The sequence below is a fragment of the Notamacropus eugenii genome, chromosome 4 (assembly GCF_028372415.1).
Source record: "Notamacropus eugenii isolate mMacEug1 chromosome 4, mMacEug1.pri_v2, whole genome shotgun sequence".
Taxonomy (NCBI): Eukaryota; Metazoa; Chordata; class Mammalia; order Diprotodontia; family Macropodidae; genus Notamacropus; species Notamacropus eugenii.
Window position 1 is genome coordinate 12,334,022 of NC_092875.1, and position 12,223 is coordinate 12,346,244.

Here is a 12,223-nt window from a genome sequence, read left to right on the forward strand (position 1 = left end):
TCAACAAGAGCCAACTAGGCTGCCAGGGGATAGGGCCTCAAGCCCCGAGTCTGAAACCTGCCTGACCCTGGACACGTGGTCACTCTCAGGGTGTTTCCTCCTCTGTAAAACGGGGATAGTAAGAGCATCTACCTCCTGGGGTCATTGTGGGAATCAATGTAGAGAGACAGAATTACACGTGTAGAATGCAGGGGAAACCTTAGGGAACTAACTGCGTCCTGGTGATTATCACCTTCCTAAGTTTTCCTGTAGTCTTGTCTGGAAGCTTGTCTCTGACCCTGTCTCTGGCCCCCTCTTTTCCTTTCTTTCCGATCCCTCTGTCTGGAGCCTGGCGTCTCTTTTGTTCTCCCTCTTCAGTCTCTGTCTCCCTCACTATTTCTCTGTCTCACTATTTCTCTGTGTCTCACTATTTTTCTCTCTCTCTCTAACCGTCTGTTTCTGTCTCACTATTTCTGTCTCTATTTCTCTCTCTGTCTCTGTCACTATTTCTCTGTCTCTTTCCCTATTTCTCTCTGTCTCTGCCTCTGTCTCTGACAGTCTATTTCTCTCTCTGTTTTTATCTCTGACATCTATCTCTCTCTGTCTCTATTTCTCTCTGTCTCACTATTTCTCTGTCTCTTCCATCCTTCTCATTCCATCTCTTGCCCTGTGTTTTTGTATCTACAAGTACACCCCGTCCGGCATGGTATCTTTTCCTCCGTCTGTCTTCAGTGCCATCTGATGTGACAATTCTCTTCTGGCAGGGAGCCCTCCCCTGTCCCCAGGGGATAATGGCCAGTTTTTTAAGGCACTAATCCCCTGGGCCCATTTCTGGCCTGGGAACGGTTCTCCTCCTGATGCCTCGGACCCAGGCTGCTCACAATGGCACCAAACACCACCTCCAATCTCCACTCGAGATGGAGAGGCGAGATTTCCTCCTGGACTCATTTCAGGAGGATTAGCTAAATCTTAGATCCACGCTAACCCCACACAAAGCTACAAAGATTAGGGAGAATTTCTTTTATTCACAGGGGTCTTAGAGTTTTCTTTCCAAAGGGATTATACATCTCTCTCCCCTGATATATATATTTATATAAAGAGATAGATGGATATTTAAGACAGTTCCCAGTCAGCAAGCTGGGAGCTTAGGAGAGAAATACATATCGATGCCTGTGGTCTCTGCACCATAAGACTCTGGGGGACAGGACAACTGACTCGTAGCTGACAGGCCGCAGGAAGGTGCCGGGGGCTCTCTGGGTCTGCTGGCCCCACTCTGCTTGTGTTTTATAACCCAGGAGGCAGCAGGGTGGCATGGCATTAGCGGGCAGGGCTGTCCCAGGCCGTGGGGGCCTTGGAAGGTCATGTCCGTTTAGCATTGACCATATTTTGTCTAGCCCTACCCCGCCAGCCTTGCCCCACTTTGGCCCACAAACCCAGACCAAGGGTCCTGAGCCACCCAGGGGGGCCCACTCTCCTGGAGCCCTGCCTGAGGACTCTGAGGAGCTGGGGGAGCCAGGCCCAGCAGCCTGTGGTGTCTGCTGCTGCTGTGCCCACCATGCCAGCCCCCACAATCTGCAGGAGCCTGCTGTCTGGCTGGGTGAGTATGCTTGCAATGAGACTTGGGCCACAGAGGAGGGTTTGCCCTGATGTTAGTGCCAGAAAGGGACCCAGAGGCCTTGGATCTGAATCCTGGCTGGGCTCCTCACTACTTGAGTGGTCTTGGACAAGGCCTGTCCTCTCTCAATCTCCTCCTCTGTCAGGTGAGAGGTTTAGAGGAAATCGCTGCTCAGGTCCCCCCTGCCCTGGAGGTCTATGACCGTCTGTGACTGTGAGTTGCTAAGGGGACCCTGGAAAACTGATGTCTCTGAAGCATGGAGCAAATGAGTCATAGCTACCACCCTGTGCTCAAGGAGGGCTGGAGAAAGGAACTAGCATAGCAGCATCTATGGCCCTTGAGGATAGACCATGGAAGGTTAGAGCTTTGAGGGCTCTTAGAACAGGGGATGTTAGAGCTGTGAGGGACCTTAGAACAGGGGATGTTAGAGCTGTGAGGGACCTTAGAGCTCAGAATGTCAGAGTTGGGAGGGCCTGAGAACCCAGAATGGCAGAGCTGAGATATCATCTAGTCCAACCTCTCATTTCTCAGGGAAAGAAACTGAGACTCAGACAGCTGAAGCCACTCTGTGTTAATGGCAGAGCCAAGGCTAGACCCCAGTTCTCTTCATTGCCAGTCCAAGGCTGCCTCTGAGCAGAAGGAAAAGGCTGGGGCTGAGAGAAGGGGCCATTCAGCCCCAGTGATGCCTCCATCTCCCCCTCCCTTCCAGCAACTTTGCTGGGAATCTCTCCAGGGGCCAAGCAAGAAGAGAAGAGTGTATGGGAGGGTGTCTGGATCTGGACAAGATTCAGTCTCCCCAGGCCCCACTACTCCAGGACAATATGAATCCTTAGCCCTCTGGGTCTTCTAGGGTTTGAAAATCACTTTTGTCTCAATAACCCTGAGAGGTGGGGAGTCTAGGCCTGGTCATTCCATTTTACAGATGAAGAAACTGAAGCCCCAGTTGGGTAAGGGTCTTGCTCATGGTCACATGACTAACAAGTGGCTGAGTTGGGTCTCCCTCCTCTTCCCTGGAGGTTTATCAGTCTTGGGCTCAGGGAGAGAATCGTCCCCATCGGGGTAGCTGACCAGGGAGGCTCAGGCTGGGGGAGTGGGGATGTCACATTCTAGTATTCCTTCTTCCTCATGATCACACATCCACCTGGCTTCTCAGTCACTGCTCCCTCACCCCTTTCATGTCCATGTCTCCCCCATTAGACTGAGAGCCTCTCGAGGACAGGTCCTGGCTTTGTTCTCTTTTGGTATCCCCAGCACTTAGCACTGTGGCTGCGCACAGTAGGTGCTTCATAAATGCTTCCTGTCACACAGACTTCCTTCCAGTTTCTCGCCTTTGTTCTCTTGTGTCCATCTTTGTTTCAGTCCGCAGTTCAGGGCCTCCCACTCACTTCCTTTCTCCTCCAGAGATCTCTGCCTTTGTCTCTGGCACCGGCACTTTCTGCCATTCTGCCCCCTTAGTCCATGTTTCTCTTCTCACTTTGTAATCTGTGTGTGTGTGTGTGTGTGTGTGTGTGTGTCTCTCTCTCTCTCTTTCCATCTCTACCCTCTTCTCTCTCTCTTTCTCTCTCTCTCTCCATCTCTCTCTGTCTCTCTCCATCTCTACCTCCTTCTCTCCGTCTCTCTCTGTCTCTCTGTCTCTCTCTCTCTCTCCATCTCTACCCCCTTCTCTCTTTGTCTCTCTGTCTCTGTCTCTCTCTTGGTATCTGACTTGCCTCAGTGTTTCTTGGCTTGTTTTGATGTTTCTTCCCTGTCTCTCACAATCTCTGTCTTTTGCTCTCTGTGTCTGAGCTCAGTGTTTGTTCTTCTGTCCCTTGTTCATGGAGTCCTCTATCTGTCCCTGCCTCTCTCTCTCCATCTCTCTCTGTCTCTCTCCATCTCTACCTCCTTCTCTCCGTCTCTCTCTCTCTCTCTCTCTCCATCTCTACCCCCTTCTCTCTTTGTCTCTCTGTCTCTGTCTCTCTCTTGGTATCTGACTTGCCTCAGTGTTTCTTGGCTTGTTTTGATGTTTCTTCCCTGTCTCTCACAATCTCTGTCTTTTGCTCTCTGTGTCTGAGCTCAGTGTTTGTTCTTCTGTCCCTTGTTCATGGAGTCCTCTATCTGTCCCTGCCTCTCTCTTTCCATTTCTTTCTTTCTCCTATGTCTCTCTCTCTTCTGTCTCCCTCCTATGTCTTCATCTATCTGCCTGTCTGTCTCTCAGAGAAATTCCATGGAAAGAGTCGCTGGATTTGGGACCAGAAGACCCGAGTTAAAATCCTAGATTCACCACTTATGACCTGCATGACTTAGGAAATTCTCCAACCTCTCTGGACCTTGGTTTCCTTGGCTGTAAATAGAAGAGGATTAGATTTGATGCCCTCTGATGCCTCTTTCAGTCCTAGATCTAGGATACTGTGTTCCCACCTGAGCTGTGGGGTAGGAGCTCAGGTTAACTTTCTCTCTTGCCTTTGTTTCTCTCTCCCAGATTCCAGGTTTCCTTGGCCATTGAGGCTGCTTCCTGCTACAGGCCGTGTGTGTAAGGGACCCCGGGGCCCTCCAACTGGGACCCTGCCCCCATTCCAGCCTCTGCAAAGAAGAACCCGGAGGCACCGCACCATCTTCAGCGAGGAACAACTGCAGGCCCTGGAGGCCTTGTTCTTGCAGAACCAGTACCCAGATGTGGTGGCCCGGGAACATCTGGCAAACCGCATCCACCTCAAGGAGGAGCGTGTGGAGGTGGGGAGCTCCTGGAAAGAGAGGCCAGGGCCAGGGAACTTCTGAGGGTCCAGGAAGACCCACAGACCCTCCTTTCTACCTCCTGGCATGCCACCCCCAGCTTCTGCTGCCTCCCATTCCTCCTGGCTCCCCAGATTTCTCATCCCTGTCCCTCTTCCATTTTTCCCCAGTCTGTTCCCAATTCCCTTTGTCCCCTTGATCTCTAAGACCCTCCCACCTTGGGCAATCTGTGTTCTGAGGGACCTCCTAGCCTTGGTGTTCTGTGTTCTAAGGTCTCTCCCAGGGATGACATTCTCCTAGTCCATGACAGGCCTCCTCTCCCATCCCCCTGCTCTATCCCTGGGGCATCTCTTTCCAGAAGTCCTCTTGTTAAGTTCTGGGGGAACTTGCCAAGCGGCTCCCACATTCACTCTGAACCCTCCTCCCCACCCCACTGAAGGCAGGAAAGGAAACTGAGTCAGGAGTGGAGAGCAGCATGTGGGAGGCATCTGCTGTTCCAGGTCTGACCCAAGGTTCTTCCTGTCTTTCTCCCCTACCTTCCCCCACCCAGGTGTGGTTTAAAAATCGTCGGGCCAAGTGGCGGCATCAGAAGCGGGCGTCAGCCTCAACCCTCATCCTGCAAGGCTCTAAGAAGGCCCCCAAGGAGAGCTGCTGAATGACAGCAGAAAACAAGACTGGGGATCTCTGGGAAGAAGGGGGGCTTGGCCATGGGGAGAGGGAGGGCACCTCGTCCCACAGGTCCCTGACCTTTTCATTCTCTTTGCCCCTCACTCCTTGGCCTGAGGTGGGGGAGGGTCAGTAATCTTGGTGGCGAAGGGGGGTGGGGGAGTTGATAAAGGAGAATGACTCACCCCCTACTATCCCCACAATCCTGGCCCTGAGCCCCACCCTCCTTCTTGAGACCCAAGTCCCTCCACCCTGCTGACCAAGGAGGTCCACTTTGCCTGCTTCCTGGACCTTGGGCTTGGGGTGGAGGGCACTGAAGAAGGGGTCAGACAGTACCCCCAACCCCTTTAAGTCAGTCAGAGTTTTAAAAGACTCAGGAGGTCATCTTGTCCAAGGCCTGAGGTGCCAGGACTTTGCTTGTCAAGTGCCCTACCCCAAACCTGCCTCTCTGTAGTCCCTTATGATCCCCTGTGACTGAAACCTCCCCTTACCTCCCAGTAACCACTGACCTCTCGTGGCTGCTAATGATAGCCCATGCCCACCTGTGGCTCCTCTTCCTGGGACGATTGGAGTAGTAGTCTGGGTGTCTGGGGCCTAGCTTGATAGATTGCCTGGATTCTGGGAAGAAATTCAAGGGGTGAGGCCCCTATTATGTGATGTACCGGGTTAGCACAGGCAGGGATGGGGGTACCTAAAATGCCAGGGCCTGGGTCTTGCTCTAAGTGAGTTATTTGGCAGTCCAGGGCACTGGTGCATAAAGTCTACTTAAGTAGACTTCTGACTATTAAAGCCAGAGTGTGGGTAAGTTGGAAAAGGCGGGAGGCATCACGGGGGCCTGGCATGACTGGGAAGGCTTCCAGGATGAGAACAGATGGGAGTGGGGCAGCATTGACCACCTACCTGCAACCCTGTCAGTCAGTCTTTCTTCTCCAGTCAATGTCCCCCCAAGGAACCTTCCTGAGGTAGGTTACCCCATGCTTCTCTGCTTCCCTAACGCCTAATGAAAAATTCCAAGTCTTCATCTCAGCATTAAAGGCCCACACAATTTGTCCCCAAGGGCCTGCAGCTCCCAGGCTCACTCTAAATGCCAGGCCCATCCAAGCCCTTGGGACAACCTCACCCTCCTTCACATACTTGCATGACCTTGGGCAAGTCACCGTTGTGTGAGACTCCATCTAGGTCACTTACTACCTATGTGACCTTGACCACCTTCTCCTTTCTCCAGGACTCAGAGTCACAGTTTTCGTTTTCCTTAAAATTGTGGATAAATTTTGTTCTTACATCATTCTCTTTCCCAATATATCCTGCTTTCTCCTGGTCCAGAGAATATCCTTTTACAAAAGAGAAGAGCAGATGAAAACAGATGATTCAGTAAAATTAATCTCCATGTTGAAAAGGTCTGACAGTGCGTGCAACATCCCACAGTCACTGGCGACGCGCTGCAGACCAGGGTCCAAGACAAGCTGGGGCTTGATACTCTGCCTGGCACATAGTGGGCGCTTAATAAAGGTTTATTGACTGGCCTACTGAATTCCATTTCTGTTGTCTTACTGGTCTCACGTGGGTGTAGGCACCAGGAAGGTCTTGTTACTCCAGCGGGAGCAGGCTTCCCAGGGGCATCTGTGTCCTTGCAAGCATTGGCTCTTACAGGACTGTACAATTCCTTTAAATGAGTGGCTATTCATAAAAAAGTGCTACAGCAGTGCCTGTGCTAGGTACTCTCTAAATGCTCCTCTCCTCTCCTCCCCTTCCCTTCCCTCCCCCTCCCTTCTTCCTTTCCTTTCCTCCCCTTTCCTTTCCCCCTCCCTTCCTCTCCCTCTTCCCTCCTCTTCCCAGGACATTCACCATAGCTTGCTTAGCTATTGCCCAATCAATGGGTATCTATAGTCACCAGAGTTTTTCATAGGACTTAGAGCTGAGTGTGCTTTGACGCAGACTGATAATTCATACCCACTGTGCAGCAGCGAGATTAATAAAATTCCTCTAGGATCAAAGGCCCTGGGTTCAAATCTTGCCCCTTATGCTTACTGTCTGTGTACCCTTGGGCAGGTTAAGTAACTTTTGTGGGCCTCAGTTTCCTCATCTGTAAAATGAAGAGGTTGGATTAGCTGATCTCTGAGCTCCCCCTCCCCAGCTCTAAATCAATGATCTGAGGACAGGAGGTGACAACTGGTTGGCATGACTGAATCCTTCTTAGAGGACATGGTATTTGAGAGTGCTGGTCTTTCAGATAAAGGTTTAATGCAGGGCCCCAGCATTTCCACAGTAAGCTACCCAGGGCGAGCCACTTAGCTCACCTGGGCCTCAGTTTCTCCACTGGTAAAGGGGGATGCTAAGGTTTCCACTACTTATCTCCCAGGGTGGGTATGACAATGGTTCTTTGTGACCCTTAAGACCTCATAGGAAGATGAGAGCTAGCATCATTGGGGCTGGCCTTCTCTTTCCTAGGCTGAGTCTCTCTGTGCTCTCAGTCCATCCCCCTCAAAGACCAGAAGCCTTGCCCAGGACACAGGGCCAGAGAAGGGAAATGACCTCCTGTGGTCAAAGGCTTTCAGAGCTGGGAGGTAACTCAGCAGCTGGAGTGCCTTTCCCCCGCCCTACGCTGCTCCTCAGCTTAAAAGGGAGATGAGGCATGGACATAGACAAGGATAAAACAAGGTAGAAAATGACTTTGTGTGTAAGGAAGGCCGAACAGAGGGGCACTGGGAGGAAGCTAGCAAGGCTCCCTGGAGGGGATGGCAGCAGAGCTGGGCCTTGGGGTAAGAGACAAAAATCAATTGAGTCTATTAGGTCTGGGGTCCTGCCTGCCTGGGACTGGACAAGGCACCATTCCAGGGACATTCTTCCCAGCCAGAGCCCTCTGCTACTGATGTTCTTGCTGTAACATCACGGTGAGCAATAGGAGAGTGATGGATGTAGGGTCAGAAGGCCTGAGTTCAAATGCTGCCTTTGTCATTCACTTCCTGTGTGAATCCAGGCAAGTCCCTCCCCCACTCTGGATAAAGGGGAGACCTCTGTATCTCTAGGATGTAGTACAGGGTTTTGCACAGAGAGGAACTGAATGAAGACCAAAACATTCCTTAAGTGGCTAGAAAAACCAGAAACAAGGAGGGAGTCTGCACATCAACTGGGGGGCACACTGTGGGTTATGAATGATCCCAAGAAGAAATGATGGGCCATGTCCTCTTCTTGGTGGGGTGGGGATGGGGGTGTCTACGGGTGTGTAATGTTTCATACATGGTCAGATGTGGTCACTTTGTTAGGTGGTGCTGCTCACACCTTTCTCTTTGGCTCAATGTGTATATCAGGCATATCAGGAAATGATTGTGGTATAAAAGGCAGAAGGCATTTAAAAAAACCCAACTTGAAGTGTTGTTGATAAAATGTGTATGTGGACTTGTTAAAGATGCCCTCCAGGTTGATCCCCCTCTGTGCTGAGTGAGTCCTAGGAGGGAGGGGAGCCCCAACCTGGGCCTCTGGGAGAAACCATCAACTTGGAATCCTACCTAGGAATAGTGCAGGTCCTGGACAACCCAGAAGAATCACACTTAGCAGTCTTAGTCTCACAAGAGATTCCTGAGCTTGGGAGATGCCCATTCCTGGGGCTGGGGAGATGATTGTAGGCACTTTCAGTTACTGTTATCATAACCCATGGCCTACAACTGAAAAAACCAAGTTCAACGTTGGAGGATTCTCAGTGATTATGCTCTCTCTTTTTTGACCTCTGTCCCAACCCCAGGGTTTTCCTTGGAAAGATCAGAAGTGGGTTCATACCTACATCTCCACAACAAATGAAAAGGGCTCTCTGCTCCCATGGAAGCATTCTGGCTAAAAAAATTCACTGAACATAGGGCAAAAGATGCAAAGAACTTACCTGAGCCCATAAAAGTCAAAATAACTTTCCTCCTGGTTCCAGCATGTACCACCTCCCCAGGGACTTCTACAATGTCTCCAAAATTTTAAGGCACTTCAATAGCCAAAAGCACTTGGGATCAGGAAAACTGGCCACTTTCTATAGACTTGAACAGTCTGTGTCATTCACATAGCCGCAAAGGGCAAGCTTTGCATTTGTTCCCCCTTGGTGTGGCTCTGTCTCTGGTTACACTCCACTCCCGGTTGTCACTTGGTTGGCTCCTCAGTTGGATCAGGAGCTCCTAGCTACTTGGCATGGCCTTCCATTCACCATCATATCCAGAGCCTCATTTGGGGTAGCAGACTTCTTAAGGCAACTGAATCTGATTTTGCATGTGACTTCTCTCCTTGGTATCTTCATTTCTTTCATGTCTCTGCTCCTCCTTTTAAAGGCCAAGTTAGGGTACAGCTCAGGTGTATCAGTTGGCTTTGAATCCATCAATCAGTCATTGTTGATCTTGTGTTAAAGGGGGAAGGGCAGTAGTTTGGGTCAGGGTTGTTCACATCTTACCAAAGAGTTAACTTTGTCAAGAGATTAGTGCCTTGTTAAGGAGAAGAGAAGGGACTTATGAGGGCCAAGGGAGTCTCTTTCTGGGCACACCGTTGGAACTCTCTCTCCAGTGGAATGAATAATGACTTCCTATATTTAATAGCAAAATATTTACTTTGGACAGAATAGCAGGAACATTGGGTAACAGCATCCCTCTCAACACTTGTTCTAGAGGCCTCTTCTGTTCCCTTGTATTTGTTTCATGACCCATCATATACATGCCATATGCTCCAGTATATTAAGTGTTCAACAAGATTAATGTTAACCTGCTGATGTTTCCTACAGAGATACTATACTTTAGGGTTTGGAGTCTATTTCTGGAGAATTAGGGACTAAGCCAGGAGTTAGGTAATGAACAATTCTACTGGTCTCTTCCATTTACTAAACCTGCATTCCCTGGATGGGCCCTTATACAAATTCCCAGTGAGCTAGTGGGTAGCTGGGTGGAGTAACTTCATTGGCTTTGGGAAAACTTTGGAGCCCCTAGTCAGGCAACTAATTATAATGCTCAAAGATTTCAGAACACAGATCTAGGAGCAGATGTATCTTAAAACACCTTGTTTCTCCACCAATCACTGCTCCAGAATCTCTGGGAAGTGAGAAAACTGGTAAGACTTTGTTAGCACTTGTCAGAGATGGGACCTTTCCAGAATAATGTCTAGCATAAATGGCACTGCACAGCTCAAAGCCTGGCCTTCGTATTTAGGTGATAAAAGAACGTAGACCAAGAGGATAGAAGATCACAACCGTGCCCACTTTAGGTTTGGATTTACTCACACTTACTTGTATATCAAGACCCAAAGGATCCTGGGTAACTGAGGAAAACTGGGGTGCTTCAGACACATAGCTCTTACATGATTAAGGAGGGATGCTGTGTCTTACTTAGGAAGTCTTTGGAGTTAAAGGGATTTTCCAGCCCTAAATCAGAGAGGCCTGGGACAGAGATGTCCTTTATGTTTGCAGGAAGAAATAAGTTCCAAGATAGAATGAGTGCCTATGTTTACTAATAAGCCTAATCAGCTACCTGCTCCTAAAGAGCTTGGCCTGTTGAGGCTCTGGGAACTGGACAACCCTAATTATACCCTGGAAACATTTGGGAACACCAGGAGAATGCTTACTAAGCTCTTGGGCATCTTGTCGATGATAGATTTCCTATCGGCTAAGTATGGAAAGGACTTGTGGCTTGCTCTGATGTGGAAAACTCCAAGTGGTTTCTTGGTTTTCCCCTGAGCCTATGACAGCAACAGGGGCATAGAGTGTCACAGTTAAAAAGAGAGATGGTTTCTCCATGGCTGTCTTCTTTTGACCCTCCAAAAGGCCTCATATAATGCTGAGACTTCCAGTTTCAGGTGAGGTACCTGGGCTAGCCCCCTCCTCACCATGGGATCATGGCAGCCACTTTTATGTGGCAGTTAGAGAGGGGCAACTTCTTTAGGTGAACTTGTACCTAAGTCCCTCGATGCCTTGTTTTCACTTTGCATCTTTTCCTCGGGAGGTGACTGAGCATCAGCCTCAAGGTGAATGTTTACAGTCTTGTAGGCAACCTTGTGAATCCAAGAGGTTCAGCACTACTGAAAAGTGCTTTATGTCCTGATGAGATTTAAGTATCAGCCTGTTTAGCTGACTGAAAACAGGAGTTCACAGTTACTAAATCTTGTTTTAAGTTGTTCTGGAAATGCCTGTGGTGAATATTTGATGTTTAGCATTTCTTTTGTATATAGGAATAAAATACCTGTCCCACAATTGACTCATATTGCACATGGAATACACTTTACTTCCTTTTGTGGAGAAACCTAGGTATGGGCCTCAAATCTAAGTTTTAAATAATTTGAAGGATGCTGGGGTACAGAGTTAAAGAGTGGGAGAAAAGGAACCTAGGCTCTCCTTATTAGGTTTCAGGTTCTCCAGGACTGAACTGGGTCTGAACTATGTGCTTGGATAAAGAGCAGAGAGGTATTTTAGATAAGAATGAGTGCAGTGCTCCAGCCCCTTGAAATCAGTAGCTGTACTTTACATGGAGAACTGCTGCTGGCCCACAAAGCTGAAAGTAGCCAGGAAATCCTTCAATCCTAGAAGGCCAAGTGTTGAATTATCATACCCCTATGTCCCTAGAAATTTCTAGGGGACCTCTAGGAACATAATCCCTGAGATGGCTTCTATAGGTCAATTTGATGAGGTTCGGGATTTCTGGGAAACCTGAAATGTCAGGGTATTGGGGGTGTCTGCCTGGAATGAATTCACATACTCAAACCTTCCAGTCAAGGGCCAGGGTTCCTAGTTAACCAGTAACTTCGTGGGGGTAAGGGTGATGGTTACATACAAAAGGGACAGTGAATGAATGTATTTAGATGGGATTAAGGAGTAGTAAGTAGTCTGAGGTACCTAATTAGGTGACCTAGATGTGATCAAGGAATGGTGGTATAGTCCCTTGCAGACTAAGGGTGGGCCAGGTGCAACAGTGAAGTGGGAAAATTCAGGGACTAGGCTTTTGGGGGTCCAGGCCCCACCACCCCAGCATTTTCAATGCCTGCTACACAGGTAGATTTATTTTTCAAATACATGTGTCTGCCTCTATTGTAAACCATTGCTGCAGAGGTGGCAGTTTCTGTTATCACATATTTAATAACCGATTCTGATACTATCATGTGGAGATCCAGGAAATTTTTGGACATTAATGAATGGTCCTCATAGTCAAAAATGTTGGGAGCTATTGATACAGGGCAAGCTGTTGGGGATTTGGGCTGGAGACAGGCTTTGGAGCCATCTGAGTGGAAAGTATAGGAAAGTATAAC

The 12,223-nt window shown here is 49.1% G+C and overlaps 1 protein-coding gene across 1 annotated transcript; it reads left to right on the plus strand.

Moving 5' to 3' along the window:
• Positions 1-1,290: 1,290 nt before the first annotated feature.
• Positions 1,291-4,958, plus strand: GSC2 (goosecoid homeobox 2). Its single transcript, XM_072606491.1, has 3 exons — positions 1,291-1,576; positions 4,053-4,303; positions 4,854-4,958. Exons 1-3 carry the CDS (start codon positions 1,291-1,293, stop codon positions 4,956-4,958), a joined length of 642 nt encoding a protein of 213 aa, XP_072462592.1.
• The last annotated feature ends 7,265 nt before the right edge of the window (positions 4,959-12,223 follow it).